Source organism: Monodelphis domestica, chromosome 4 (assembly GCF_027887165.1).
Source record: "Monodelphis domestica isolate mMonDom1 chromosome 4, mMonDom1.pri, whole genome shotgun sequence".
NCBI classification, from domain to species: domain Eukaryota; kingdom Metazoa; phylum Chordata; class Mammalia; order Didelphimorphia; family Didelphidae; genus Monodelphis; species Monodelphis domestica.
Genome location: NC_077230.1, coordinates 330152248 through 330178645, shown reverse-complemented (window position 1 = coordinate 330178645; position 26398 = coordinate 330152248). Strand labels below are relative to the sequence as shown.

The window sequence follows — 26398 nt, the reverse complement described above, 5'->3', positions numbered from 1 at the left end:
CTTGCGTGTTCCATGCTAGGGTTGCAACCCAGACCCCCATTCTCTCTTACAACTGCCTTCCTTCTCCAATGGCAGCAACTATTTCCCAGGCCCTGCCCATGGTTTTATGTCTGGGTATCACCAGTTCTAATAGGCAACACAGATTCTGAAGAGCCTGAAAAACAAAGTGGGCTTTGGCTGGCTGGCTAATTCTGGAAAGCTTTTTTCTGTTCAGCCTGCGCTTTGAAACAAGTTTTTCTACAAAGCTCATGGACACTCAGGTCCAGCCCAGAGTGCATTTCTCCTGCTGAGATGTAAATATAGCTCGAGTTCCCAGTGAAAATGCTGACAAAACCTAAAGAACAATGGTGTGTGACCAAAACCATGACAGAAAAAAAAAAGAAGAAACGATTTAGGGTTTGCTTTGCACTGAAGAGACAGGACATATTTAATATAGTGAGTATTAAACTAAAGCAAATTAAATTTCACTAGAATTCCATCAACAAATATTTATTAAGCCCTAGGCACTGTGCTAGGCAATGGAAATACAAAGGCAAAAAATGAAACAGATCTTGGCCTCAAGGAGGTTATTCTCTACTAGGGAAAAAATACACTAAATGCAGATGAAATAAAAATGAAGTTATTTCTAAGAAGTCTACATTGTACTGAGAAGAAATAATACTTATACAGTCAGGTAGAAAACACAAAAATACAAATGATAAAAATAAAGCAATTTGAAAGTGAAAGGCACTAAAAACTTTGAAAGGAACAGAGGATTCCCAGGCAACTGGATTGCATGGTAAATGGAACACTAGCCCTAAAGTTAGGAAGACATGGTTCAGGTCTGGCTGTATGATCCTGGGCAAGTCATTTGTTCTCTGCCTGCCTCAGTTTTCTCACTTATAAAATGGGGATAGTTTTTGTGAGAACACAGAGAGATAATCCATAAACCGCCTTTAAAATGCTGCCTGACTAATTAATGTGATACTCATTATAGTGCACATCAGAGCAGCAAGGCTCTATATATTATGTATCTCTGTATTTGTACCTTACTGAATCTTTTAATAAAGCTGACTTTTATTTTTAAAAAAGGAGTAGGTATTTAATAAATGCTTGTTTCCCATTTCCCAGAAAACATTATTATTGGTATTAATCAACATTTGTTTTTTCAAATATTTTAAAATAGCTAGACCAGCTAGTCAATTATATTTCAGATCAAGAAATCTCCATGGACTAATGGAAGCATTCATGTATTCAACTAACATTTATGAAGTCCCTACTATATATTCAAAGTACAACATTCATTTTGGGGAAGCAACAAAATTTGACATAGCCATGCTCCCTTCCTTGTAAAACTTTAGAAACTAGATAAGAGCTAAGAAATAAACAAAGACAAGTAAATGTTAAATAATAATATCATTTTTAATTAAGGGGGATGGTCTGGGACCTGTGATTTATCTATATATGAAACACTCTAGACCAATTAAGATCTTCAACTTATAGTGCGGCCTGGGATGCTAAAAGTTTGTGATTCATTCGTGATAACAAACTTAGCTTATGTCAGAGGCAGGGCTTGCCACCATATCTTCCTCACTCTTAAACTGGATTATTTTTCATTATGTCTTTCAGGGGTGCATTAAAGAGTCACAGAATAAAATGCTATGGGAAATCTAAAGATAAAATTCATTACCAATGGAGGGAGGAGGGATGAACAGGAAAAGCATCAAAGAGGAGGTACAATTGGATTTAAGTCATCATCATCATCGTCAATATCATTTTATAGTATCTTAAGGTTTGCAGTGCAGTTTAAATATATTATCTTGTTCAATCCTTATAATAGCCCTGGAAAGGATGTATTATTGCTATCCTTATTTTACAGATGAGAAAACTGAAAGCTGAGAATAATAATAGCAAATCATAATAGCTAATAATTATTTAATGTTAAGTGTCAGGTATTTTACAATTGTTGCTTCATTTACTCCTCACAACTGTGAAGAATAATTGATTTATTGATATATTTATTAATCTATGATCTACCCATAGTTTGTTCTGATCTATCTCTAGTTTATTTCCAATCAGCATTACCCAGTTTACTATGATAAGTGATTGTTCAATATAGTCATATTCATATATAGTCATATCGGTCCATATTATACTCACATCACATTAAAGAGATTCTTTTCTATTTTATAACTTTTATGCCATAAGAAGCAGATTTACTTCTGTGTACTAAAAGCCAAAAGAACACTCGATTACTCAGAAAAATGTCTTAGTTAGAAAACATCCATTATGTGGTCTGATGAGTAAATGTCAACATTAGCAGGGGGTCATCTAGACCTTTGTCCTCTGACATTTTCATCTTCACCCATCTTGGGGACATAAAAGAATTTCCACTGCCCATCTTATGTCCCCTTAGTCAGCAATGGATACACATCCTGTCCATCTGTGAGCAGAAATGACCCTTATCTTACCCTACCCCTTGTGACCACTCATGGAAAGCTCCTGAATCATTTTAGAAGTTCCTCAACCCTTGTTATTTCCTTTGATTGCCCAGTTTTGAGGTGAGATTCTGTGTGATGATTCTGCCCAACTTCTGCTCATTGCTGTTTGGGGTGGAGATTTACCCATCCATTGCCTCAGGATCACCAATGTAACTATGGGACCACCAACAAGAACTTGTATTTTGTAGTGCACTATCTGGACTGTCTGGGACCTGAGGGTTATAATATCTGGAATGAGGAGCAAGAGGGCATCTCAAATTGTGAGGAAGATATGATATCCTATTCATGAAAGGGGTCCAGGTCCTTTTAGTAAATGGTTATTCTCTCAAAGTTCTGCCTCTGTAGTTTTCATTGCAGATTGGACAGACTGGACACAAGCCTGGGAGATAATAATAATAGCTAACATTTAGGTAGCTCTTACTATGTGCCATTCACTTTATAATTAATAATATTCCTAATAATAGATACTATCTATATAACTGTTATTATATCCCAGACACTTTAGAAATAATCATAGTAATAATAATAACAGTTAATGTTTACATAACTGTTACTATGTGCCAGTCACTTTAGAATTAATAATATTAACAATAATAATTTATATAAATGTTATTATATCCCAGGCACTTTAGAAATAATCATAGTAATAATAATAACAGCTAATGTTTATATAACTGCTACAATGTGCCAGTCACCTTAGAATTAATACTATTAATAATAATAGATACTATCTATATAACTGTTATTCTATGCCAGGTACTTTAGAAATAATAATAGTAATAATAACAGCTAATGTTTATATAACTATTAATATGTGCCAGTCATTTTATAATTAATAATATAAATGATAATAATAGCTAACATTTATATAACTTATTATATCCCAGGCTCTTTAGAAATAATAATACTAATAATAATAACACCTAATATTTATGTATTCCTCATTATGTTCTAGGTATAGTGCTAAGCATTTTACAATTATGATCTCATTTGATCCTCACAACAACTGTGGAGAAGAGGTGCTCTCATTATCTCCATTTTAGAGTAGAGAAAACTGAGGTAAAGAAGTTTAATGATTCACTGAAGGTCACACACCTATTAAGTGTCTGAGGTTGGATTTGATTTCAGGTCTTCCTGACTCCAGGCTCAACTATTCACTGTAGCACCTAACTGCCCCCCTGCCTTGATAGTCATGCTTGTTACTTCCCAAAACTTCCTTCCTCATCTCTATGAACATCCTTCTTTCTTTTACTTCAAAGTTCAACTCTGTTACCACCTACTCTGGGAAGATTTTGGTGATACAACACTTTCAGTCCCAGGCCCAGGATGAAAGAATTATTTTCCTCTTTACATTGCCTTAGAAAATTTTGAAAATAACTCCTTTGACCCATATCACTCTAACTTGGATTCTGCTTACCTGTGTACCTGTGATATACACCCCAGGAAAGAGTAAGCCCCTTGAGGCCAAGAACTATGAGCACTTCTTTTTTATCCCCAAGACTTTTAGTCAGATTCTTCTTCATTAATTCAAGTCCCAAGAGACTATGTCCAAGTTTAAAATGAAAATGCTGCTGCTTGTTGCCAGACAGGGACTCCAAAAAAACCACTGTACCATTAAATCTGCCCGCTATGGGTCAGGTACCATTAAAAAGGTTATGTCAGGCCAATGTTTTCCAAAATGTTTTGTCACAATTCTGCAGAGGGTCATGATACCCTAAGGCTGCCAGGAAATATCTATATTCTTTTGCTTGATGGTGCCAACAGTAGGAGGTTGGATGGGGGATAGAGGGAGCAAGAGGAGAAGTCCCTGCTGTTGCTTCAGAAATAGCTTGACTGGAATAACTCCCCCATGTTGAACTTTGGAAAAATATGCCATAGGTTCTCTCCTTAATGAACCAGGCCTGAGTTGGAGATGAGTGTTCAAGGAGAAGATGAATGGAATCTAGGCAAAACAGAGTTAAAACCAAAACAAGTCTTCTCCACCTACACACACTAATTTAAATCCGAGAACAATGACACTGAGTCATTTTGCCCATGTAAGACAGATCCTCCTCTGTAGAACAGAGATCTACCCACCTCGCAGGGGTCCAATGCCTGATAAAGTGGCTGCAATATTGAACATGGTATCAGTAAGATTTAGGATTATATCTTGCTTTCTGACAACCTAATAGCAGACGTGACTATGGGAAATTTCACGCCTCCTCTTCCTCTTCATAATAAGCCAATAAGCCTCAGTTTTTGATCTGTAGAATGGGGGTAACAAGACCTGCAGTATCTGTGTTCTATTATTGTTCTAAGAATCAAATGAAATCACATATAAAGTACTTTCCAAACCTTAAAGCATATATATATATATGATACATAAATATATATTGTAAGATAATAATTAATAATTATAATGATAACAAAAACAACCTTAAAGTTTCACCAAAGTGTAAATTGCTATTATGATCATAACTGAAGCTCTCTTTTAATTAAATAGCATCAAATTCAGGCTGTACACAATTAACATCTTTATCATAAAGAGAAAATGTCAGAAGGTACTAGAAGAGGTTACTTATTCTAATGTTTTCCATATAAGAAAAACTACCCTGTGGCATAGGCAAATGTAAAGGGAAGGAATATTTTAGTCCTTTGATGGGCATCTTTAGTGCATTTCCCAGATATGGGAGTGGTCATCACTCTGAAGCTCCCTACTTCCTTCCTTTTCTTCCCTTCCTATTCCTTTAATGGGTCAAAGTTGGAGGGTATTGGTGGCCTGGGAAAGAGGATAATGTCATTTCCTAACTTTTCTTAAAATTCTTCTTGTACTTAAATCTTCTGGCACAGGTGAATATCCATACTACGTTCACAAATATTGAGGAAGGATTAATTCCAATTATAGAGCTGACTTTAGTCAGTTAACTTAATGGGTATTTAATGTAGGCTGTCTTGCAGCATTGTATTAGGCACCATGGAAAATATAAAAGCATAAGATGGGAACCTTGCCTTTGAGGAGCTAAGCATATATTTGGGAAATATTCATCAAAGAATGAGAAACAAGCAGCATGGCTTAATACCCATATACTTCTTCTGGGTTCAAGATCCACCTCTGAGTCATATCAGCTATAAATCTGGGCCAGGCAACTAATGCTGCCCCTAACAACTCTGACACCTCTGACACAGTTGAGAGGTATTGATCTGCTTTGGAAGAGGGAATTTCCACACTGAGAGTACCTTGTTCAATCAATTTTCAGACATGTCCAACTCTTTGTGACCACAATTGGCATCATGGAAAAGATACTGGAGTAGTTTGACATTTCCTTCTCTGGGTCATTTTACAAATGAGGAAACTGAGGCAAGCAGGGTTAAGTGACTGGCCCAGGGTCACATAGTCAAAAAGTGTCTGAGTTCAAATTTGAACTCAGGAGGAGGTTCCTGACTCCCTAATTGAAGCTCTATTCACTTCACCACCTACCTGCCCAAGAGTTCCCTACATCAATTACGTCACAGATAGGGTTAGGGAGGAAGAGGTTTTGATTCCCTGACTTGATCATTGATGTAATCACAGAAAGAAAATTGTAGAGAACATAGTTAATGAACTGTTAATTTGTTAACAGTGTTAACACTCTGTGATCACCTTAATAATGTGTGAACACCTATCCCTGACAGAATTAAGGGGAATAACCTCACATAGTGAGCAGAAATTGGGTTTGACTTTAAGACAAGTTCTGAGTGATTTGGGGAGTTCCGGAGACTGACAACCAGCAATAATCTGTGAAGAAGACACCTTAATGTCTGGAAAAGGATGTTTTCTTCCTTTTCACACAACTGGACATGGTGCTTTGAAGTTCAGCTTTTTAACCACTGCCTTGAGCAGTGAACAGAGACACATACTCTCCAGATATATAGATGTGTAGGGACGCATATCCTGCAAACATACTCTAGACAGCAAAGATACATAAAGGCAGTCACTTAGAAAAAAAAAACAGCTTCTACTGGAAGGATCTTTGGCAGAAAAGAAAGAAAATCACTTTAGACTCGAGGTAAGGCTAACCCTACTATTTAGAATTGAGTTGTAAAAAATAGCAGACCCTGAGAACCAAGCTGAAATCCCCACCCCACCCCACTTTCCAGCAAAGAATCTATACCAGAAGGAATTTGTGAAAACAGCTCCAAGAGAAAAAAGGACTTCCAGGCTGTAGCGTGTCAGTGTGGCAAGGAGCCTTGACCACAGCTGTTCCTTTTATGCTTGCCTTTATAACATTTTTGTGCCTGCTCTTCTAATGGATATGGTATGTATTATTGATGGGAAAGGATGTTTTATAGCTATTTTTCTTACATTTATTCTTAATGCCACCTTAATAAATGCCTTTAGTAAAAGCCAATTGTGTCTACTGGCTTAATGTCATTAAGAAATATACTGTTGGGGGCTCACATGCTAAATAAATAGGAGTATAGAACCAATGGATATCTTAGAACTTAGAATAATCAGTCACCCTCAGAATAGATAGCCAGAGATCTCTTAAAATTTAGGATTAACAGCCACCCTTTGGGGAACTAATCTCAGGGTTCAAGTGGAGGAAATAGCCCAGAGTGAATGTTAAATAGACAGATGTATGTATGTGTATACATATGTGTACATGCATACATGTATGTATATAAATTTAGACCTATAAAAAGTGGAAATAATTGGATTTTTAAAAGACCTGAGTTTGAGTTCATCTTCTTATGTATTAGCTATCTGACTTTGAACCTACTACTTAAATCATCATATATTTCAGTTTCCTCATCTATAAAATGGTGATAATTCTACCTATTCTGTTTTAAATATTTTGAAGACCACATAGGAAAATATTTATGACATTTTGTAACCATAAAGGGCTATATATAATGTGAACTATGATCAAGAGGCATCCAAATATCATGACCAGAGGAAATGGTTTACATATAGAGTAATTCTGATTCCCCATTTTACTATCTTCCTGTCCTTTTGACCTTGACCCAATATCTAGCACTCCAGGATCCTTTATATAATGAAGCATCTTTATATTCTAAATTGTATGATTTTCTGGATACTATAGAGAGTAGACATGAACTAACTGATATTTTACAAATACTAAATTTTGTAGATGCCACAAGGATATAAATGCCCGTGACCTGCTCATGGGATGACATCTTTACTGGCAGGAAGTGTTTCCCTGCATTTAAATGGCATCCCACACCTGGCAATTCCTAACCAACAGAACCCTCAGGAAAAGTCAGGGCACATGAGGTCTGATTTTAGACTGCATTTCATATTCAGAATCTCCCATGAACACACACCTTAGATGAAAAAGGAACCATAAGGAGATGTTTGCAATGTGCAGTCTGTGCCATGGCCCTCGAGATGTAGTCACTCAGAACAGCTGCTACTCACCATGCTCAGATCTGTAGATGGTCTAAGAATAGGCACCAACACCCAAATGAAACAGCACTTGATGGTCTTGGAGTGTGGCTCTAACAGCATGAAATAAACGGGAACATGGGAGGTAATGAGAGGAACCCCAGGAGAGTTCATAGATCTAGCCCAAGAGAGACATTTTCAGAGTTTGTGTTTATAGAAATGAGGATTGAATTCAGCAATGATTGCATTGGACTAGCAGATATATAGTCAAACATATGTTTGAGAGGAGTTTCAAACACTTGGCATCCAAGTGGATTAATTCCTCATCCCACCCCCAATACTTTTCAGAAATATACATATACAGAATAAATGAAATACTGCGCTGGATACTGGAAATGACTTGAAGTGATTTTATATCTGAATTAGACAGTAATCAGTCAACCAATCAATCAATAATCAACAAATATTTCTATGAGGTTTGTAGTCCAGAGAAGGGAGTTAGGTACTACAAGGGATAGAATGCCATACCTGGAGTCAGGAAGACTCATATCAATGAGTTTGAATCTGGCTTCAGACACCTACTAGCTGTATGACTCTGAGAAAGTCACTTGACCCTATTTATTTCAGTTTTCTCATCTGTAAAATGAGCTGGAAAATGAAATGGTAAGCCACTCCAGTGGCTTTGCTAAGAAATCCCCAAATGGAGTCACAAAGAGTCAGAGACTACTGAGAAGTGACTAAATAAAAAGTTAGGAAGAGCAGGGTTTGATTCCTTAGATAACTCATTTAAGTTTTCTGTTACTCACAAGTTTGTTGTGAGGATAAAAAGAGATAATATGCACAGAACACTTTATAAACCTTAAAATGCTTTATAAATGGCAGCATTTATTAAGCACCTACTATATGCCAGTATACAAACACAAAAATGAAATCATCCCTATGTACAAGGAACTTATGTACCAGTGGGGGAGAAAACATATGCATATATAAGAATATACAGTATGCATATATTTTGAATAAGTAGCAGTTGAGACAATCTGATAAGGCTTCATGGAGAAGAGGATACTTAGCCTGCTTCTTGAAGGAAATGTGGGATACTATTAGAATGAACCGAGGCATGTTCATTCCAGGTATTGGGGGTTGACTAGAGGCACAAAGATGGGAGACTGAGTGCTGTGTCTAAAAAGCAGAAGGAAGGATGGTCAAGAATTGCTGTTAGCAAATTACTTTTATGTGATTATAGATAATTAACCAAGTTATTTCTCTATAGGAAGGAAATTCTTCCTATAGCCATGTTGGCAAAGGTATGGCATGTGTGCCCCAGCGTGCCATATGAGGCTGCTCCACTCCTCATTCTGAGGACCCTTTTTGCATGCCCTGCCCCTCTGTCCATCAGCCCAATGAGAGCACTTCCTCCCACCACTCTCTGGGGTAATGCCAGGGTGGTGGGAGAGGGAGGAGTGTTGCTCACAGGTGGCTTGAAGGTTCAGTTTGGGCACACAATCTCTAAAAGGTTTGTCCATGCTGTCCTAGAGTATCAACACCACAACTCAATGTTTGGGTGGAGATGAGCAGCAGATGGTATCACCAGTAGGTAACTTTTATGAGGAAATCTATGGCCTTGAACATTAAAACTTTTCAAAGTTTTAGAATTTTTTCAGAACTGAAGTATCAATTTGATTCAAGAATTACAGATATAAGAAAACATATAGATTAATGGATTTCAGGCAGTCTCTCCCGCCTCCCCCACATTTGGTCTCTTCCTTCATTTCATCCTTCCCAAGCTAATCATTTATACCCAGAAGTGACCATGTTACCCCTACTTAAAACATGCTAATGGCTCCCTATTGCCAAAAAAGGAACATCAGGAACATGCTGTGAAAACCTAAATATTCAGTTTTGGATTACCTTTCTTACAAAATCAAAAAATCCAACCATCCTGATCTGATTTTCAAGACTATGTACAACTACAACCTTCCCTTCCTTACTACTTTTAGAACATCTGAATTAAGGAATTAATCTTCATTGGAATGAATTCTTTTTAGTGTTTTACATACTGTACTGTCTTCATAAACAGCATATATACAGAGGGCATTTTAACCTCCATGCATATAGACTCTCTCAAATTTATTTCCATCTAATTAAATTCTTCCCTGTCTTGAGACATTTAGGTGGCCTAGTAGAGAGGGCTCTGAGCCTGAACTTGTCATACTCAAAGTTCAGATCCTGTGTCAGATACTTCCTTGGGTGAAGATGGGATACATATTAATTGAGGAAGACAATATACAAAAAGGAATAAAAAAGATGGTGGTATAATCTAGAAAATCTGAAACACCAAGTTGGAGGGGAGTGAAGGTTGGCCAGCCTGTGGCCAAAATGGAAGTTCTGGGAGGAAATCACCAATGGGAAAAGGGGGCTACCATGACAGATGGATACTTCAAGAGGAGCATGCATCAAGAGCTGAGGGAAGTTAGACTACAGCAGAGGCATGAAGTACAGACTAAATTGGCTGCTGTTGTTCTGTCAATGAGCAAGGTGATACAAAACTACAAAAATTAGACATAAATCTAATTTTAACCTTTGCATTCATTATATGCTGTATAGGATTCTAGGAAGTCATTTAATCTATGTCTGCCTCAGTTTCCCCAACTACAAAATGAGGATAATAATAGTACCTAGAGCCTAGAATTTTTATATCTGAGATAAGATTTCTAAAGTTCTCAGCACAGTGCCTACCAAATAGTAGGCACTTAATACCCTCTTGTTTCCTATCTTCCAGGAAGCAATTGTCCTGGTAAGGATTGATCTGTTCTTCCCCAAATCTTCCAGATGTTGCATTTGACCTCATATTTCAAACTTACAGTTATTGGGACACAAGCAGCAGGTATCCCCCTAAACAATTAAGAGTTTCTTAATGAAGGGTCTCATTTCTTTCATCTTTCTATCCTCAGCACCTTGCACAGTTGCTTTAACATAGTAGATGATTACCAAAGGTGTGTTTAATTGACTTTTCTTTTTGATGCAGGGTTATCATTAAGCTTAACAATTAACATACTTGGCTATAATACAGTGATCTTGGTGGTAATTAAGGTGGGTAGAAGCAGAGATGTACCTAGCCATTTTGATGCCCAGCTGATGCCCAGCCCAAGCTATTATATTCATTTACTTCTGTATCCTGTGTACGTAATCTGTTCCAATGTATCAACTTTTCTATTTCTTACTACAGTACCAAATCATTTTGAAAATTACTGCTTTGTAATATAGCTGAAGATCTGGGACTTCTCCACATTTGCATTACTCCCCTTGAGTATCTTGATCTTTTGCTCTTCATATGAATTTCATTATCATTTAAGAGTACCTGTACAGCTTTTTAAAGATAAATGCAAATAACCCAAATATCCAAAGACCAGTGTAGAAGGGGAGCAGGGAAGACTTGGGACATTGGCCCCATCACCAGCCATGATTTGTAAGGCTTTGCAGGTAGGAGTCAAATATATGTGGGCTGGATAAGTCATAAGGCTGTGGAAGGGCCGAACTAAATGAAATAACTCATCTAGTAGCTTCCTATATGACTGAATTATTCCTGCTAAGTAGCTGCTGTTACATTTTTTTCTCTATTACTCAGTACAAGCACGTATGAGTGCCAAAGGAGTTTTCTAATATGTGGTGCCCTAGGAAAAAGCCCAAGCTATCCTATTGCAGTTATGACTCTGAAGAAGGCTATCTGCCCCAATATTAAATGATCATAGCTTGCAATTTTAGTTTTATGTCTAATTTTTGAATTTTTGTATCACCTTGATCATTGACAGGATAACAGCAGCCTATTCCTTCTGCCCTTCTACATTTTATGTCTCTACTGTAATCTCACCCTAGAACTACCTTCAGCTCTTGAGGCATGTTCCTCTTGAAGTATCCATCTGTCATGTCACACACCCCCCTTTTCCATTGGTGATTTCTTCCCAGAACCTCCATTTTGGCATAGACTGGCCAACCTTCACTGCCCTTCAACCTGGTGTTTCTGATTTTCTAGATTATATTACCATCTTTTTCATTCCTTTTTGTATATTGTCTTCCTCAATTAATATGTAAACTCTTTGAAAACGAGGACCATCTTTCTTTTTGCTTACGCTTATATCCCCAGCATTTAGCACAGTACCTGGCATACATTAAGTACTCATTAAATGTTTATTGTCTTTCCTTGTTTTCTCCTTGTTGCTGATGTCCTTTTTCTAATAGCATGTCTTAATTCAACCTCATTTAGTTTTCCATGTGGGGGGAAACAAGATTGTCAAGTATGGTTAGAACCATGTAAACAAGAGTAAACAGGATATGAGTAAAAATTTCATTAGAGAAGAATTTCCCATGAAGAAAGTTTGGGTGAAAGAAATTTGTGACACTGATTTTGATTGCTCAGATATTGTTTGTTTGTTTCTATCTAGCACATAAAGGTATTTGTATGATGTTTCCCTATTAGAAAAGATCTTCCTCAGGGAAGGAATATGTTTTTTTCTTTCTTTGTATACCAAAAACTTAGCACAATGCCTGGTCCATTAATAAATGCTTGTTGACAGACTGACTATAGTTATCTGTATGTGTGCCACATCTCCCAACCAGAATATAAATTCCATCAGGACAAAAATGGTGTGTTTGCTGCTATATAAATTCCATATATCCTCCCACATTCTGCACATTGCAGAGACTTGATTATTTGTTGAATTTGTTACTCCAGGATATTGACTGTCTCCCCAATAGCTGAGGCTACTGCCAAAGGCCATAGCTTAGGACATCAAATCAGATAAGCGACCTCCAGCTAATGGGAATGTTACTCTTGCTATTCAACAGGGACCCCCACATTTTAGTCACAAGCTCTCAGATGTAGAGCTTTAAGGGACCCCAATAGTCATCTCAACTAACATTCTCATTGAAAGAGCCATCTTGATTTCCAATGAAGGAAAAAAAATTACTAGGCATGCTACAAGGTTAACAAATTATCAAACAGTTTTACTAAAATTTGCATCTCTCTATCACACAGTAAATATTCTGATTCTGCTGGAAATTGTAGAGCTGTTGCAGCCCCCTCAGAACTTCCCACCATTCTCTTCCTACAATACTGAGGGAGAAAGACAGGGAGGAGAGATAGAGAGAGCAGCTAAAGACAGAGCAGTCACCTGACTGCTCTACAGACACTTCAGGAACATTCTCCAATATTAAACTAAAAGGCAGAATGAAACTTTGAGGCTTCAGTTCTGCCCCATCCTCCATTATAGGGCAGGATCAAAAGCAACTTTTCTACAGAAAAGATTTTCAGACTCACACAGAATCTGAAATGATGTGTTTTGAAAAAGGCAGGTCCTCCAATACAATGCCCTCGGTGCCAGGGCTGATGACTAAGACAAACTGATTCCTGGAGAATGGCATGAAGTTCACTCCAAAGTACCTAGGGAACAATCCTATTAATGCACAGCAGGATAACAAATAGAGCTGCTAGTTTCCTTCACAATTTAGCTAAAGGACCAATTGTTCCATGAGACTTTTCCCAAATCCCCATTTCTCTTGTTAGCATTGCCACCATTTCCCTTCTATTTCCTTTTACATTACATATATTTTACACATATACATTCTTGTCACCAAATTTCCTGGCATTGTCAAATTATTTGACACTAGAAACTAATACAAATTTCAGTGGAAATGCCATTAAAGAAGAGGCCTCTGACCATCTGCTTTGCTGCTGCATGGTAAGGACCATGGGATTTTTCCATCTGACTGACAGCTGAAACCTCCCATTAGTGTTGTCTCCTCCAATATGGTGAGAGTGGGAATAATCTCACTTCTCTGCATCTAGTGTTTAGTGTTTTTGCATATTATGAACCCTTAATAAATCCTTTTATTTTTATTCTTCCATTCCCACCCTGATTTCCCATGAAACGTACATTGTCTAAGAGCAAAGATTGCTGAGTTGGTTTCTTTATCTTTAAAACGAGGGGGTTAAGTTAGATGGTTTCTAAGTTCTCTTCTAGCTCAAGCTACTATGATCCCAAGTAGTGAATATCCTGTAGGCATTCCTGATTTCTATTAGGTGTTCATCTCTTTTCTTCTACTAAACCCTGAAAATATTCAATTCCCTTTTGTATGTCCCTTAAGCACCTGAACAAAGCAGGTCTTTTTAATCCTAGACTCTAAATATGGCAGTCCCCAAGGCTTTCCCTCTTGGCAAATAGGAGGCTCAGTAGAATGGGACCTGACTGCTGGGTCTAGAATCAGGAAGACTTAAGGTCATTTGTTCCCTATTTTTCTAGTTTGCCTGCACAAAAAGACCTACATGAACTTTGGAGGAATAAAGCAAGTATATCAAAGAGAACATTATAGAAAGCAACAGAAAGTTCTTTGAAGTATGACTTGTATATGTCTAATTTCATAAAAAAACTAATAAATAGAAATAAGAAAGACATAGCTTCATATATATACATTTATCTTTTTTGTCAAATTATGCCTTCTCTAATAGGGGGAGGGGAGGGAAGTTACCTAGATATTTGAATGTAATAAATAACCAAATAAATTTAATTTTTTTAAAGAAGACCTGAGGTCAAATGTAGCCTCAATGCCTACTAGCTGAGTGACTCTGGATATTTAACTTATTTTTTTCTTCAAATTCTTCAAAATGGGTATAATAATAGTACCTACCTCCCACAGAAGTCATGAAGGTCAAATAAGATAATTTTTAAATTAGTAGTATGGTGCCTGGTCCATAGTATATACTTAATAAATGTCCAATGACTGATTATTAGCTTTCTACCTTCCAGGTGTTCGTATAATTTATTCCCCTCCACATACACCACATTTTGGCAACCCTAGCCTTCTTTCTGTTCCTCATTTCCCAGCTTCTTCTGGAATGGTCTACTTGCTCATCTTGATGCCATATGGATTCTTTAATGTAGGTCAAAAGTAGTATCAAGTCCTCAAGGAACTACACAAAGGAATATTCCCATTACATCAGCATCCCTCTACTCTTTCTCTTATTTGGACTTCTTGGCCACCAAGAAGCAGCTGTGATATCATATAGTGAGCCTTGAAGTCATTAAGAAATGGGTTCAAGTTTCATCTCAAACAAACTGTGGTTGTGTGACCCTAGGCAAGTTAAGTCAAGTGCTCTGAGCAAGGCCAAATAGGACAGTAGAAAAAGCACTCATTTTCAAAGAATTCCTTACTCAGCAGAACACTTCTCAGAAAATAAGAATTCATATTCCTGTAATGTTTTAAGGTTCACTCTGTACTCTTCTCATCAAAACACCATGAAGTAGATAATTTAAATATGATTTCCACATTTTATATATGAGACAACCAAGGAATGGGAAGGGGTGAGTGAAATGACTTTTGTGGAGGAATACAAATGACAAATGTTAAAGACAGATTTTAGAACAAAGTTTTTGACTAGCAGTGGTTTTTTCCCCTCTTTTCCTATCAGCATATTGCATCTCTATAAATGTGATTAATATACCTATATAGCATTATACATATATGTAACTTTATATATACCACCCACACTCAAATGGATCTGTCACTTCAAAAACTTGAAGATTCCCTTGATCCATCCATTCTGGAAGGCAATTTGGAATTATGCCCTAAGGGCTTTAAAAGAATACATGCTCTTTGATCCAGCAATACCACTACTAGGTTTGTATCCCAAGGAGATAATAAAAAAGGATTGTACAAAAATATTCATAGCCATGCTCTTTGTGCTAGCAAAAAATTGGGGAATGGCTGAACAAATTGTAGGTGATGGAATACTATTGTGCTGTAAGGAATGATGAACTGCTTGATTTCTATATGAACTAGAAAGACCTCCATGAACTGAGGAGTGATCAAAACCAGAAGAACATTGTAAACAGAAAGTGAAACACTGTGAAAGGATCAAATGTAATGGACTTCAATATCAGTAACAAAACAATGATCTAGGACAATCCCGATGGACTTAGGAGAAAGAAGGTCACCCACATCAAGAGAAAGAACTGTAGGATTAGAAAATCAGAAGAAAAACATATGATTTATCACTTGTTTATAGAGGGGTGTATGGGGTGCTCAGGGAGGAGAAGTATCTCTGGTATGGAGGGCTTGTTGTGCCCTCTTAGGGCAGCTCTCCAGCCTCTGACCCCCACCTGACACCCAGCTCTCACTTGTGGCTCCCAGTAGCTGCTAACATGTGGAAGCGGCCACACTCCAGGCAACGGCTTCCACAGGCCAGCTAAACCTTGTGAGGGTAGCCATCTGGTCGTCGTGGACCCCTGGTGAACCAGGGCTTTGCTCACCCAGCATGTGAAGACTGCTTCGGCTGAACAGGTGGAAGAAACCAATTAGAAGGTTCAATGGCTGAGAGGGCGACACAGCAAAGCACTGTGGAGTGCTCAGGGCATGTTGGAGCACAAAGGACAACACGGCCATCCAATGCAGCTGAGGAAGTCTCCAGGTGTAACGATTCTTTGTACCATTGGACCCAGGCTTCCAATGCCAAGAGAGTGGGACTGTCTCTGTGCATCGACTTTTCCACTTAAATCTCCTTCACACACAAGTACCTTTTTGCACACTCATCTATGGGTAGATGATTTGGGGTTTGGGTTTTAAAAGATTACTCTATTACAATAATAAATAATATGAAAATACATATGTATTACTCTGTGGAATTGCTTGTCAGCTCCAGGAAGAGGGAGGGAAGAGAGGAGGGGGAAAAAATGAATCATATAACCCTGGAAAAATATTTTTAAATAATTTTTAAAAATTATTTCTTTTCAAAGACAAAAAAGTTGGACATTACCTCAAGCAATAAAGATTGCAACTCATACATGCCTTCTTCTCTTGTCCATATACTCTTAAATTTTTATCAAGGAATTCAGGCATTGTGCTAGACACCTGCCTTACTTTCTTCTGAAACTGGGAAGGGACTACTGGAGCATTCTTATTGTTTCCTGTCTTTTACCAGCTCTTGTCAAATAACTAAGCCATTTTTTTTCTTATCATACAATTCCCTGATAATGTCTGACTCTTGTTCTACAGAGTTCTTCTTTGTAGTTCCTCTGCGGATAAGTGCTATTGTTTTCCCCAATTTAAAGATAGGGAAACTAGGATTAAGAGAAGTTAAATGATTTGCCAAATGTAATCCAGCTAAAAATGTGTGAGGTAGAATATGAACTTGAGTTTTCCTAATTCAAAGTCTAGTTCTCTATCTATTACACCATCTAATGTGTTTCATTTCCTCCCCTCTCATCTGCTTCCTCATCTCTCATCTCCTCTCAGGTATTACAAGTATGATTATCCCTATTTACAGATAAAAGATATAAGATTCAGAGGGGCTAAGTAATTGACCACAGTCAAAGAGCAGAAAGAGGACTCTTTCCATTATACCACAGAATTCACAAAACACAGCCTACCCATGTAGACTGTGATGCCAGATGGACTATAATTGTAGCTGCATGCCAATTTAGGACCTCAGGCTATATCATTTTCAGCATTTCTCCTAAATATGATCATTTAAAGAGGTTTTGCATCCTTAGTTTTACATTGGTAATGTTGGTGATATAAGAATGTTATCCTTGATAATGAGAATTAGAATCTAGTGAATAGAAAAGTAAATATGGAAACAATGGTCTAGGGGATAAGAGCAGTAGGACAGTTACCTCAATGGGCCTGATGTTCAGTGGGGAAACAAAGACACTGGAAGATACATTATTGGTTTCTATCTAGTCCCCATTAGAGTTTATGCCTTCAAAGGATAAGAAGGGCTATGTGTGGTTGTGGGTTCTGTATGCACTGTGTTATACTGTGGGGCACAGACTAAATGTGTCTAAAAATAACAATAGCAGTGAAATTATCATCAGGGTAATGGTCAAGAACACAAGGTAGCAGGTGACAATATGCCAATATTATGGTCTCTACTCTGGTAATAGGAATCTATTTGAAAGAACCATGAACCAATAAGAGTTGCAAAAGAATCCCTTGCTCAATTTCCTTTTAGAAACTTTCATTTTGATTGATTTTCACATTTTTAAAAGATGAAACTTTTTATTATATGAGACACACAGTGGAAAATGTTAAAAATGATGTGAATGAACTAGAAGAAAAACTGAATGTCATACATACCCAGAGATACGACTACCCCACTACTGTTACTGTGCCTCATATGGAAAAAATAGGACAGTGTCTTTTTCCCGGAAGTCTCCCTAGAGGAGATATTCCTGGAAGAGTTTCTTAAGTAGTGTGCCTGCTGTAGAAAACAAAATTATTGAACCTCAGAATTAGAAGAGATCTCAAAGGCTGGTCAAGTTCAACTTCAATATGAATAAAAATCTCCCCTCTGCAACATGCCAAAAAGTGTTCAACTTGACTCCACATGGAGGGTTTTAATAAGAAAGAATCATCATCATCATCATCATCATCACCATCATCAGCACACATAGTACTTATTATGTACCAGGCACCATGCTAGGCATTTATAAATATGACCTCATTTGATTCTCACAACAACTATGAGAGGCAAACCCCATTATTATCCTTATTTTACAAATGGGGAAACTGAGGGAAATAGAAATCAAGTGATTTGCCTAGGATCATACAAGTCTTTCTAAGTCCAGCACTCTAACCATTATACAACTTAGATGTCCCATGATTTAACATGACAGAGAAGCCAAGTGATTATTCTAGGGATACCACCTCGGTGTGTTCATTGGTTTCCTAGTATACAATTGGAGAAAGGAAGACCTAAGTTTGAATCCTATCTTAGAGACTTAATAGCTGTGTAACTGGTCAAGTCACTGGTCATCTCTCTGCCTCAGCTACCTCTAGTACCTGCTTCATAGGAGAGTTGTGCAGATCAGATGATAATATATATATATATATATATATATATATCTATATATATATATATATATATATGTAGAGAACTTTGAAAACCTTAACATCCTGGATAAATGCTCACTGTTAACAGTTGTTGTTATCATTATTGCTGCTGTTGTTGAAATTCCTAAAATTAAAATACCATAAGCATTTGCAGGGATGTCTCATGGAAGGAAGATATGTTTACTCTGTTTTACTTCAGAAAGCAGAAATATGAGTGAAACCCAAGAGTAGGTACTGAACAACAAATGGCTTTAGATGTATGGATAGATGGTGGATGAAAGAATCATTGGATAAATAAATAGATGCCCCTTCCATACTATTTACCCAGAAAGTATGAAAGAATGTTACACTAAAAAGGGACCTTAAAGCTCATCTTGTCCAGTCTTTTATTTATTTATTTATTTATTTATTTATTTATTTATTTGTTTGTTTGTTTATTTATTTATTTATTTATTTTTACAGAGAAGAAAACTGGTTTTCACCAGAGAGGTAATACAGCTTTTTGATTGTACAGCAAGGACAAAATCACAAGTCCCATTTCATTGCTTTTTCCATTGAGCCACACTGCTTCCTTCCTGGTTCATTCTCTTTTTCATATGCCTTCCAATATGCTATCCTTTAATCCAGAATGCCTCTTCTTGCACCCCCAAAATTTATTTTCCCATGTCTTCAAAAAGTCTCTTTGGAACTATATCATCTAGGAAATCTTTCTCCTCATTTTGATTGTTCTTTCCCTTTAAATCCCCTGGAGATGCTCATTGCATTGTTGACCATACATACAACATTATAAAGAATCACAAAGTGAAAGAATTCAGAGGATCACAGAATTTCAGATTTGCCAAAGCCATTAAGACCTTAATACTCATTGAGTTCAAGCATATCAATAAAACAATTCCTTTTCCATCACACTCTCTGCAGCATGTGATCATCTAGCATTCTCTTGAACATCTCTAATGAGTGAGAGACCTTGACATTCTCAATAAAATTATCTTGAGCATTGATAGTTCTTGGGCTTATTTAATGCCCCCTGTGTGATACCAGTTGGAGGCCAACAATCACAGAAAGGTCTTGGTTTCTCAAATGTCCAATATTATGTATGTCCAAAGGCCACAATCACTTCAAGTTCTCAAATTCTCAAAGCTGGACCAATCTACTCTCCTCTCACCCACTCCACTCCCACCTTGAACACTTAACTGCTCCCTTATAACACAATTAATCAATAACCAATAACAAAAAATCAATAATCAATAACAACCTTCTCAGTTGGTAATAATTTGGATGGGAAAGAAAAGAGGAATCCAAGTTCATACTCAAACTAAATTCAAAAGGAGGTATGCCAACACCAATTTAAATGAACAAAACCTAAGAAGAATTCCGTGAATTCTGCTGCCATTGAGCTAACTATACAGCAAAGGACATTGGGGGTTGAAGGGGTCGTGTGGGTGAAAATGGAAAGGAAAACAGCAGAATTAATTAGTCATTAATTCAAAAGAAGAATTCAAATCTGGTGCCCTTGACCCTTTGCCATTGGTACTGTTTTACATGACTTAAGCAAAGTAAGACTACATCTGGGACACTGCCTTAAAACCCCAAAGTAGGATACAGTAAAAGCCATTCATGGAATGCCAAGTCGCTTTCCTCTTGCACAGGGGTTGAAATGCCAGGATCTCATAAGCATGAAATACTCCAAATCCCAAATAAACCAATTCATAGCACACAAGTAGTCTACCAACAACCTAAGCCCATTGCCCAAAGGAATAAATCACTTCCATTCAATCCACCCATCTGACTTTGACATTCACAGCACCCAGAAATAAATGGGCCACTCAGACTCTTTCTCCACCTGCTCTGAGGCTTTCTGTAGAAGAACAAGTTGGGGAGTACAGGGAGGTAGGACATCTGGTATCTATTCCTAGCTCTGCCTCTGACATACTGTTCCACCCTGGGCAGGCCTCTGACTCCCTTTGTCTTTAGGCTCCCCATCTGTAAAACAGGGATAATAACATGGTACCTATTTGTTTCTAAGGCACTTCCAGATCCTCTGATGAAAGACTACATACAAATGCAGAGTTGGTAAGACTATTATTAAACCAGGAAGACTTGAAAATTGCAAATCAGTGTACTCATCACTATTAGCCTGTCAAAGGAAGAAATGACAGTGAAGTTCCCCCTCTGCTGTCTCTGATATTAAATATTGCTGATATGCAGGCAAGTCAGGAGAAAAAACCAACAACCACCATCCATTTTAATGACCATCCAGATGCAACTCATCAATAGTCCATTTAGAGCAACTAAGTCCTGTTCCTGTTCCTCTGTCTGAAAAAATTGCAAGATTCTTTATTGTAAAAATGTATATTACAGTAGCCTCTCCACATATTTCCTCTTCAAAGCTTCACTTCTCTAGCCGAATTTCAAGAAGTCACCAATGCTATGAGAACTCTCAGCCTTCTGCTTCACCAAACTAGGAATCAAAAATCTCAGACTTACAGTACAGTGGTGAACAGGCATCCAGGCAGGGGGTTCCACTGAGCAGTTCTGGGCTGGGCATTTTCCTTGGTTGTGCTAAAAAACATGAAAACAGAATTTCTAAGCATCCATACAATGCATGCAACATAGATCTAAGCTGACATTTATGGTTAGTATGTTTATTACTGGATTTACAAAGGGTTCTGTGGCCCCTGTATTCCTCTATTTCAGGAAGAGGCCAACTGAGAGCAAAAACAGACCAAATCATAGAACCATAGAATCTCAGAGTTACCAGAGACCTGGGTCCTAATCAAAGCTCTATATTTTATTAGAAAAGGAATTTAGTACCAGAGAGACAAAGCAATGCACCTTACACTGTGTGGGTGCATCTTGGGAATAAATATTATGTGCTGTTGTTTTTTAAATCCTTTCTTTGTATTCATAGAATTTAACACAGTATCTAATACATAGTCAGCAATTTATATTTTAAGCTTTTCCCCCAGAATACATGTCAAACAATTCTCAATAATCATTTTCTGACATTTTATAATTCATGCACCTTCCCTCCCTCTTGTCCCTCTTCCAATCCAAGATGGCAGGTATTATGATATACAATGTACACGTATTATAATACAGTTCACATTTTGTGAATAAAGGAATGGCCAAAAGCCATTAGTTTAACTCAGTGGAAAGAAAGAGGAAGTGACACATAGAACTCAGTCCCCTAAAACAGCTGTTCATTGGTCCTTTCTTTTTTTAGTCCCCATCACTAGTATAATTTCCAGGTTCATCACATTGTGACAGAAGACACAAATTGCTTACACTAGAGGAAAATTCATGAAGGAGGTACAAACGAGGCACTTTATAAATGCTTTCTGACTGACTGCCCAAGGTCACATAGCTAAATGTAAAAAGAGTTAAGATTGGAAGGCAAGAGATAAGCCCTTTGATGCCAGATTGAATCTCCTTTCCTTAATATTAAGAACTAAATTTGACTTTATGGAAAGCAACGTAAGATAACTGGAATCACTTCTGGGTTTCAAATAAAAGAGTTAAAGTTAAAATTCCATTCTAACACTTTCTAAAAATAATAATAACAATATCAACTAACATTAGTATAGTACTTTAAAGCTTGCAACACATTTTATAAGTCTTATCCCATTTGATCCTCAATGAAAGGTAGGTACTATTATTATCATCCCCATTTTACAGTTGAGAAAACTGTGACAGACAGAGGTTAAATAACTTTCTCAGAGTCACAGAGCTAGTCTGAGGTAAGAGTTAAACTTAGGTCTTCCCAATTTCAGTACCATCACTTAACCACTGTGTCACCTAGCTGCCTATATAACCTTGAATAAATCTTTTCCTGTTCTAAAATGAAATTGGTCTCAATGGTGTCCTAGCTCTAGAGCTCTGATCCTAAACACTTAAGTCTAACAGCACTCTCTATCATTTGCCATACTATAAGAAACTTCAGGACAAGTATGCTGTCATCTGATTTATTTTTTTTGTTTTCATTTTAATTTAATTTTTTATTACTCATTGATACAATTTTAATAATATTCTGAAAATTTGCAATCCATGTTCTCTCCTTCCTTCTTCTTCTCCACCCCCTGCAGATGGCAGGTAATATGATATGGACTATACATGTGCTATCATGCAATACATATTTATGACTGTATCCCACCCCATCCCGTCCACTTGATTGTCATATAAAAGAAGGCACATATTGCTTATATAAGAAAAAACTCGGGAAGAAGATAAAGTGAAGAATTGCACATGTCAATCTGCATTCAGTTCCTTCTATGGTAGTGGAAAGTTTTTTCATCATGAGACTCTTGGAGTTGTCCTACTTAGATCCTTGTGTTGTTGATAATAGTTAAGTTATTCACAGTTCATCATTGTACATTATTGCTGTTACTGCCTATAATGTTCTGGTTCTGCTCACTACACTTTGTATCACCTCATATAGATCTTTCAGGTTTATTTGTTTGTTCTTTAATGATAAGTCCTGATGTCTGATTTTATCTTTGCTTCCCCAGCAGTATCTGTAAATATGTGGATATCTCCTCACTTGTGACTTCAGTGGCACAGAAAATTCCCAGTAAAGGAAAGACCAATGCCAATAAGTAAATGCTCCACCATCTTCAGTCTTAATGAAATGCCAAAAGCATTGAGAAGTTAGTCTCAAACCTAGCAGGTGTTTGTAATGGGCGAAATCCAGTTCATTCCAATTTTAAGGTTATCCATTAGTCTACCATATTGGATAGGAGAAGAATCTCTGGCCATGTAGAAAATCTATACTATACAAGTTTCCTGAATTGAACTGCATTAAAACAAGTTCTCTAACTAAAGTAAACTCATCCAGTTTTGTTCGTTTATGTAGCAGTATCCTCCCAAGTTGCACCTCTCAGCCCCATTGGTAATAAAGTCTGACTCTCTTGAAGAGGGATTTAATGTTCCTCATCTTTTTTTTATGCCTCATTAGTGATCTTGTCTTAATTTTGCTCTATGCTTTTTCATTTATTTCAATTCAACATAATAGTAAACTTTTACATTATATGCAAGGCCCTGGGAGTAAAAAATTACTCCCCCTAAACAAACCTCTGAGTGAAACCTGAATCAGATTAAAATGTAATTGGAATTTTTTAAACAAAATATTTAAGAATATAACATAGATGGCGTTAATTTGTGACTTTCTAAATTGAGAATTCAGTAATCCAGTGGAAAGGGTACAGCCCTTCAAGGTATGAATCCTTTATTATATAACCATGAACAGTTCATAATAATATCCGTGGGTCTCAGTTTTTTTCCTATAAAAAATGGAGAAAATAAAACCTGTGCTATCTGTCTCACATTGTAATTATATGGTTCCCATGATATGAGGTATGAACAGCACCTTGTAAACTTTAAATCTATTTAAATATCAGGTCTTATTATGGGAAATTGAGACGTAATTATGTGGTATACCATTGGATTTTTTTTCTAAGGCATCAAGGAATGTACAAATTGATTTCTAATCATTCTCCCTTGCCGATCAATAAGCCATATATATCCCTCCTGCCCTTTGACATAACTATAAAAATTTATGCAGTTGATTAGGTCTAGAATTGTGGTAGTGAACCTATGGCAGGTGTGCCAGATGGGGCACTCAGAGCCCTCTCTGTGGGCACACCCACCATTGCCCCAGAACAGTTTGGCAGAGTTTGTTACTAGAAAGTGAGAAGGTCATGAGACCAGGATCCTATCTTCCAGCTCTCCACTCATGCCTGGGAACATCCCCCACCCCTGTAATAGGTTAGCTATCACTGATCTAGAGGATGCCTCAATGGAGTGGACTAGGTACCCTCTGAGGTCTCTTTTCAATTCTGGAACTCAGTGGTTTTGATCAGTGATGGTGAGTGTTTTTTAAAAAATCCATCTGTAGGCACTATGCTTATACTTAAACCAAAATATAAGCCAATTATATGGGACCATGTTCAGGATCGTTATTTATTTAGCTAGAAGATTCACGAAATGCATGCCCTCTAAGACGAGGGGTTATTCTCTAAGTGACAGCTTAAGCCAGATAAATGGAAGGAACTCATCTGCATGCAGATCCATTCCTAGGCTGCTGGGAACCCTCCTTACCCCTACCCCCATGCTCTCACTCCCACACAGAGAGCCTGCTGGAGGCAAGTACTCAGGGAGGCTGAAGGGCAAGTCTTCCTTATGTGGTTCTGCCAGCTGATTCCAAAAAAAGCCCTGAGGTTCACATTCCTTTCTTCATTCATTCATCCAACAAACATTTACCTCCAGACCCCTGCCACCATCTAGCACCTCCCTCAGAAGGGACAGGAGCTAGCTAGCTGGCCACAGCAGTCCTCTTGATGGTGTCTGAATAAAACTGTGACTAGAAAAGAAGGAAGCACTGAATACAATCTGTCCTAAACTGAACTCTGCCTGCAATGTCTCCACCAACATGATTCTGAGACTGCGTGCCAATCTGCTTGCATTCCTACAAAGAGGCAAAAGGAAAAAAAAGGAAAGTGAAGCAAATGTGTGTATACATACCTGGGACATCCTATACATGCATGCATTTGTATAAGACTGTCTGTATATGAAATATGTGTCTGTTGGAAGCACACTTAGAATTTCAGTGTTAACAAGATCTCCCAAAGGATGCACTCCCTTTGCTAATGTGTGTAGGCACCTTCTCTGCAATTTACAGTCATATCTTATTTATAGTGCCCGGGGGCCCTGTGAAGGAGGTTAAGTGACTTGCCTCAGGGTCACAGAGCCTGGATATATCAGAGAAAAATTTATACTCAGGTCTTCTCAACTCCCAAGGACAGCTCTCTGTCTACGATGCCATATTACCTCCCATGTAATCTTCGCTTTCATCCTCCTGTGGTAGCATTGCTTTCTTATTTGTATTCTATCTGTGATAGCCTACTTAACAAGAAGAATGCAAGGGGATGGCAACTGGGAGACAGCCATAAAGTGTTTTAAGAAGGAAGATGCCAAGTGAATACATCTGCCTATCTCTCTGAAAAGGTCAATGACCTGAGCATCAAGAGATTGATTTTAATTCCGACTCTTATACTTATCAGCTCTGCAACCTTGGACAAGTCATTTCTGCTCTCTGCCCTCGGATGTTCTATATCTTTATCTTTAGGTAGCTATTTAGGCTCTGTGCATTGAGTGCCTGAATTGAAATCAGGAAGATTCATCTTTGTGAGTTCAAATACAGCCTCAGATGCTTCTGAAACCTGGGTTATTGTGGGCAAGTCACTTAAGCCTGTTTGCTTCAGTTTCCTTATCTTTAAAATGAACTGGAGAAGGAAATGGCAAACCACATAGTATCTTTGCCAAGGAACCCTGAAGAGTCAGACATTAATGAAACAACTAAGCAAATCTTCATCTTTAAAGTGAAAAAAATTGATTTTTGTTTACTAGAAAAATATTTTAAATAAAGAGATTAGGTTTGATGGCATCTAAGCTATCTTTTAGCTCCAAAGCTATGGTCCTATGATAATACCTAATACCCCATTCCCTCCCTAAGATTCTAAGACTATAGGTTTTACAAAAGCTGGTAGCCAAGAATAATGAGTCGTTGGATATTTTTTGAAAGACTGGTTTGTTTTGAAAGGTTGTTATTCTCAGGCACTTTCCTACTCCCTGGTTACATGTTTTTTGACATTCAAATATTGATATCTCTCAC

At 37.5% G+C, this 26398-nt stretch overlaps 1 protein-coding gene across 4 annotated transcripts in view; it reads right to left on the bottom strand.

Moving 5' to 3' along the window:
- The window catches only part of DLG2 (discs large MAGUK scaffold protein 2), a 2177398-nt gene that overhangs the window by 2094361 nt on the left and 56639 nt on the right, over positions 1-26398 (bottom strand). For all 4 annotated transcript variants that reach the window (XM_056825173.1, XM_056825188.1, XM_056825175.1 and 1 more), the window contains exon 2: positions 21217-21291. In XM_056825173.1, coding sequence (XP_056681151.1) covers positions 21217-21291 — 75 coding nt within the window. The remainder of the gene's footprint in view (positions 1-21216; positions 21292-26398) is intronic.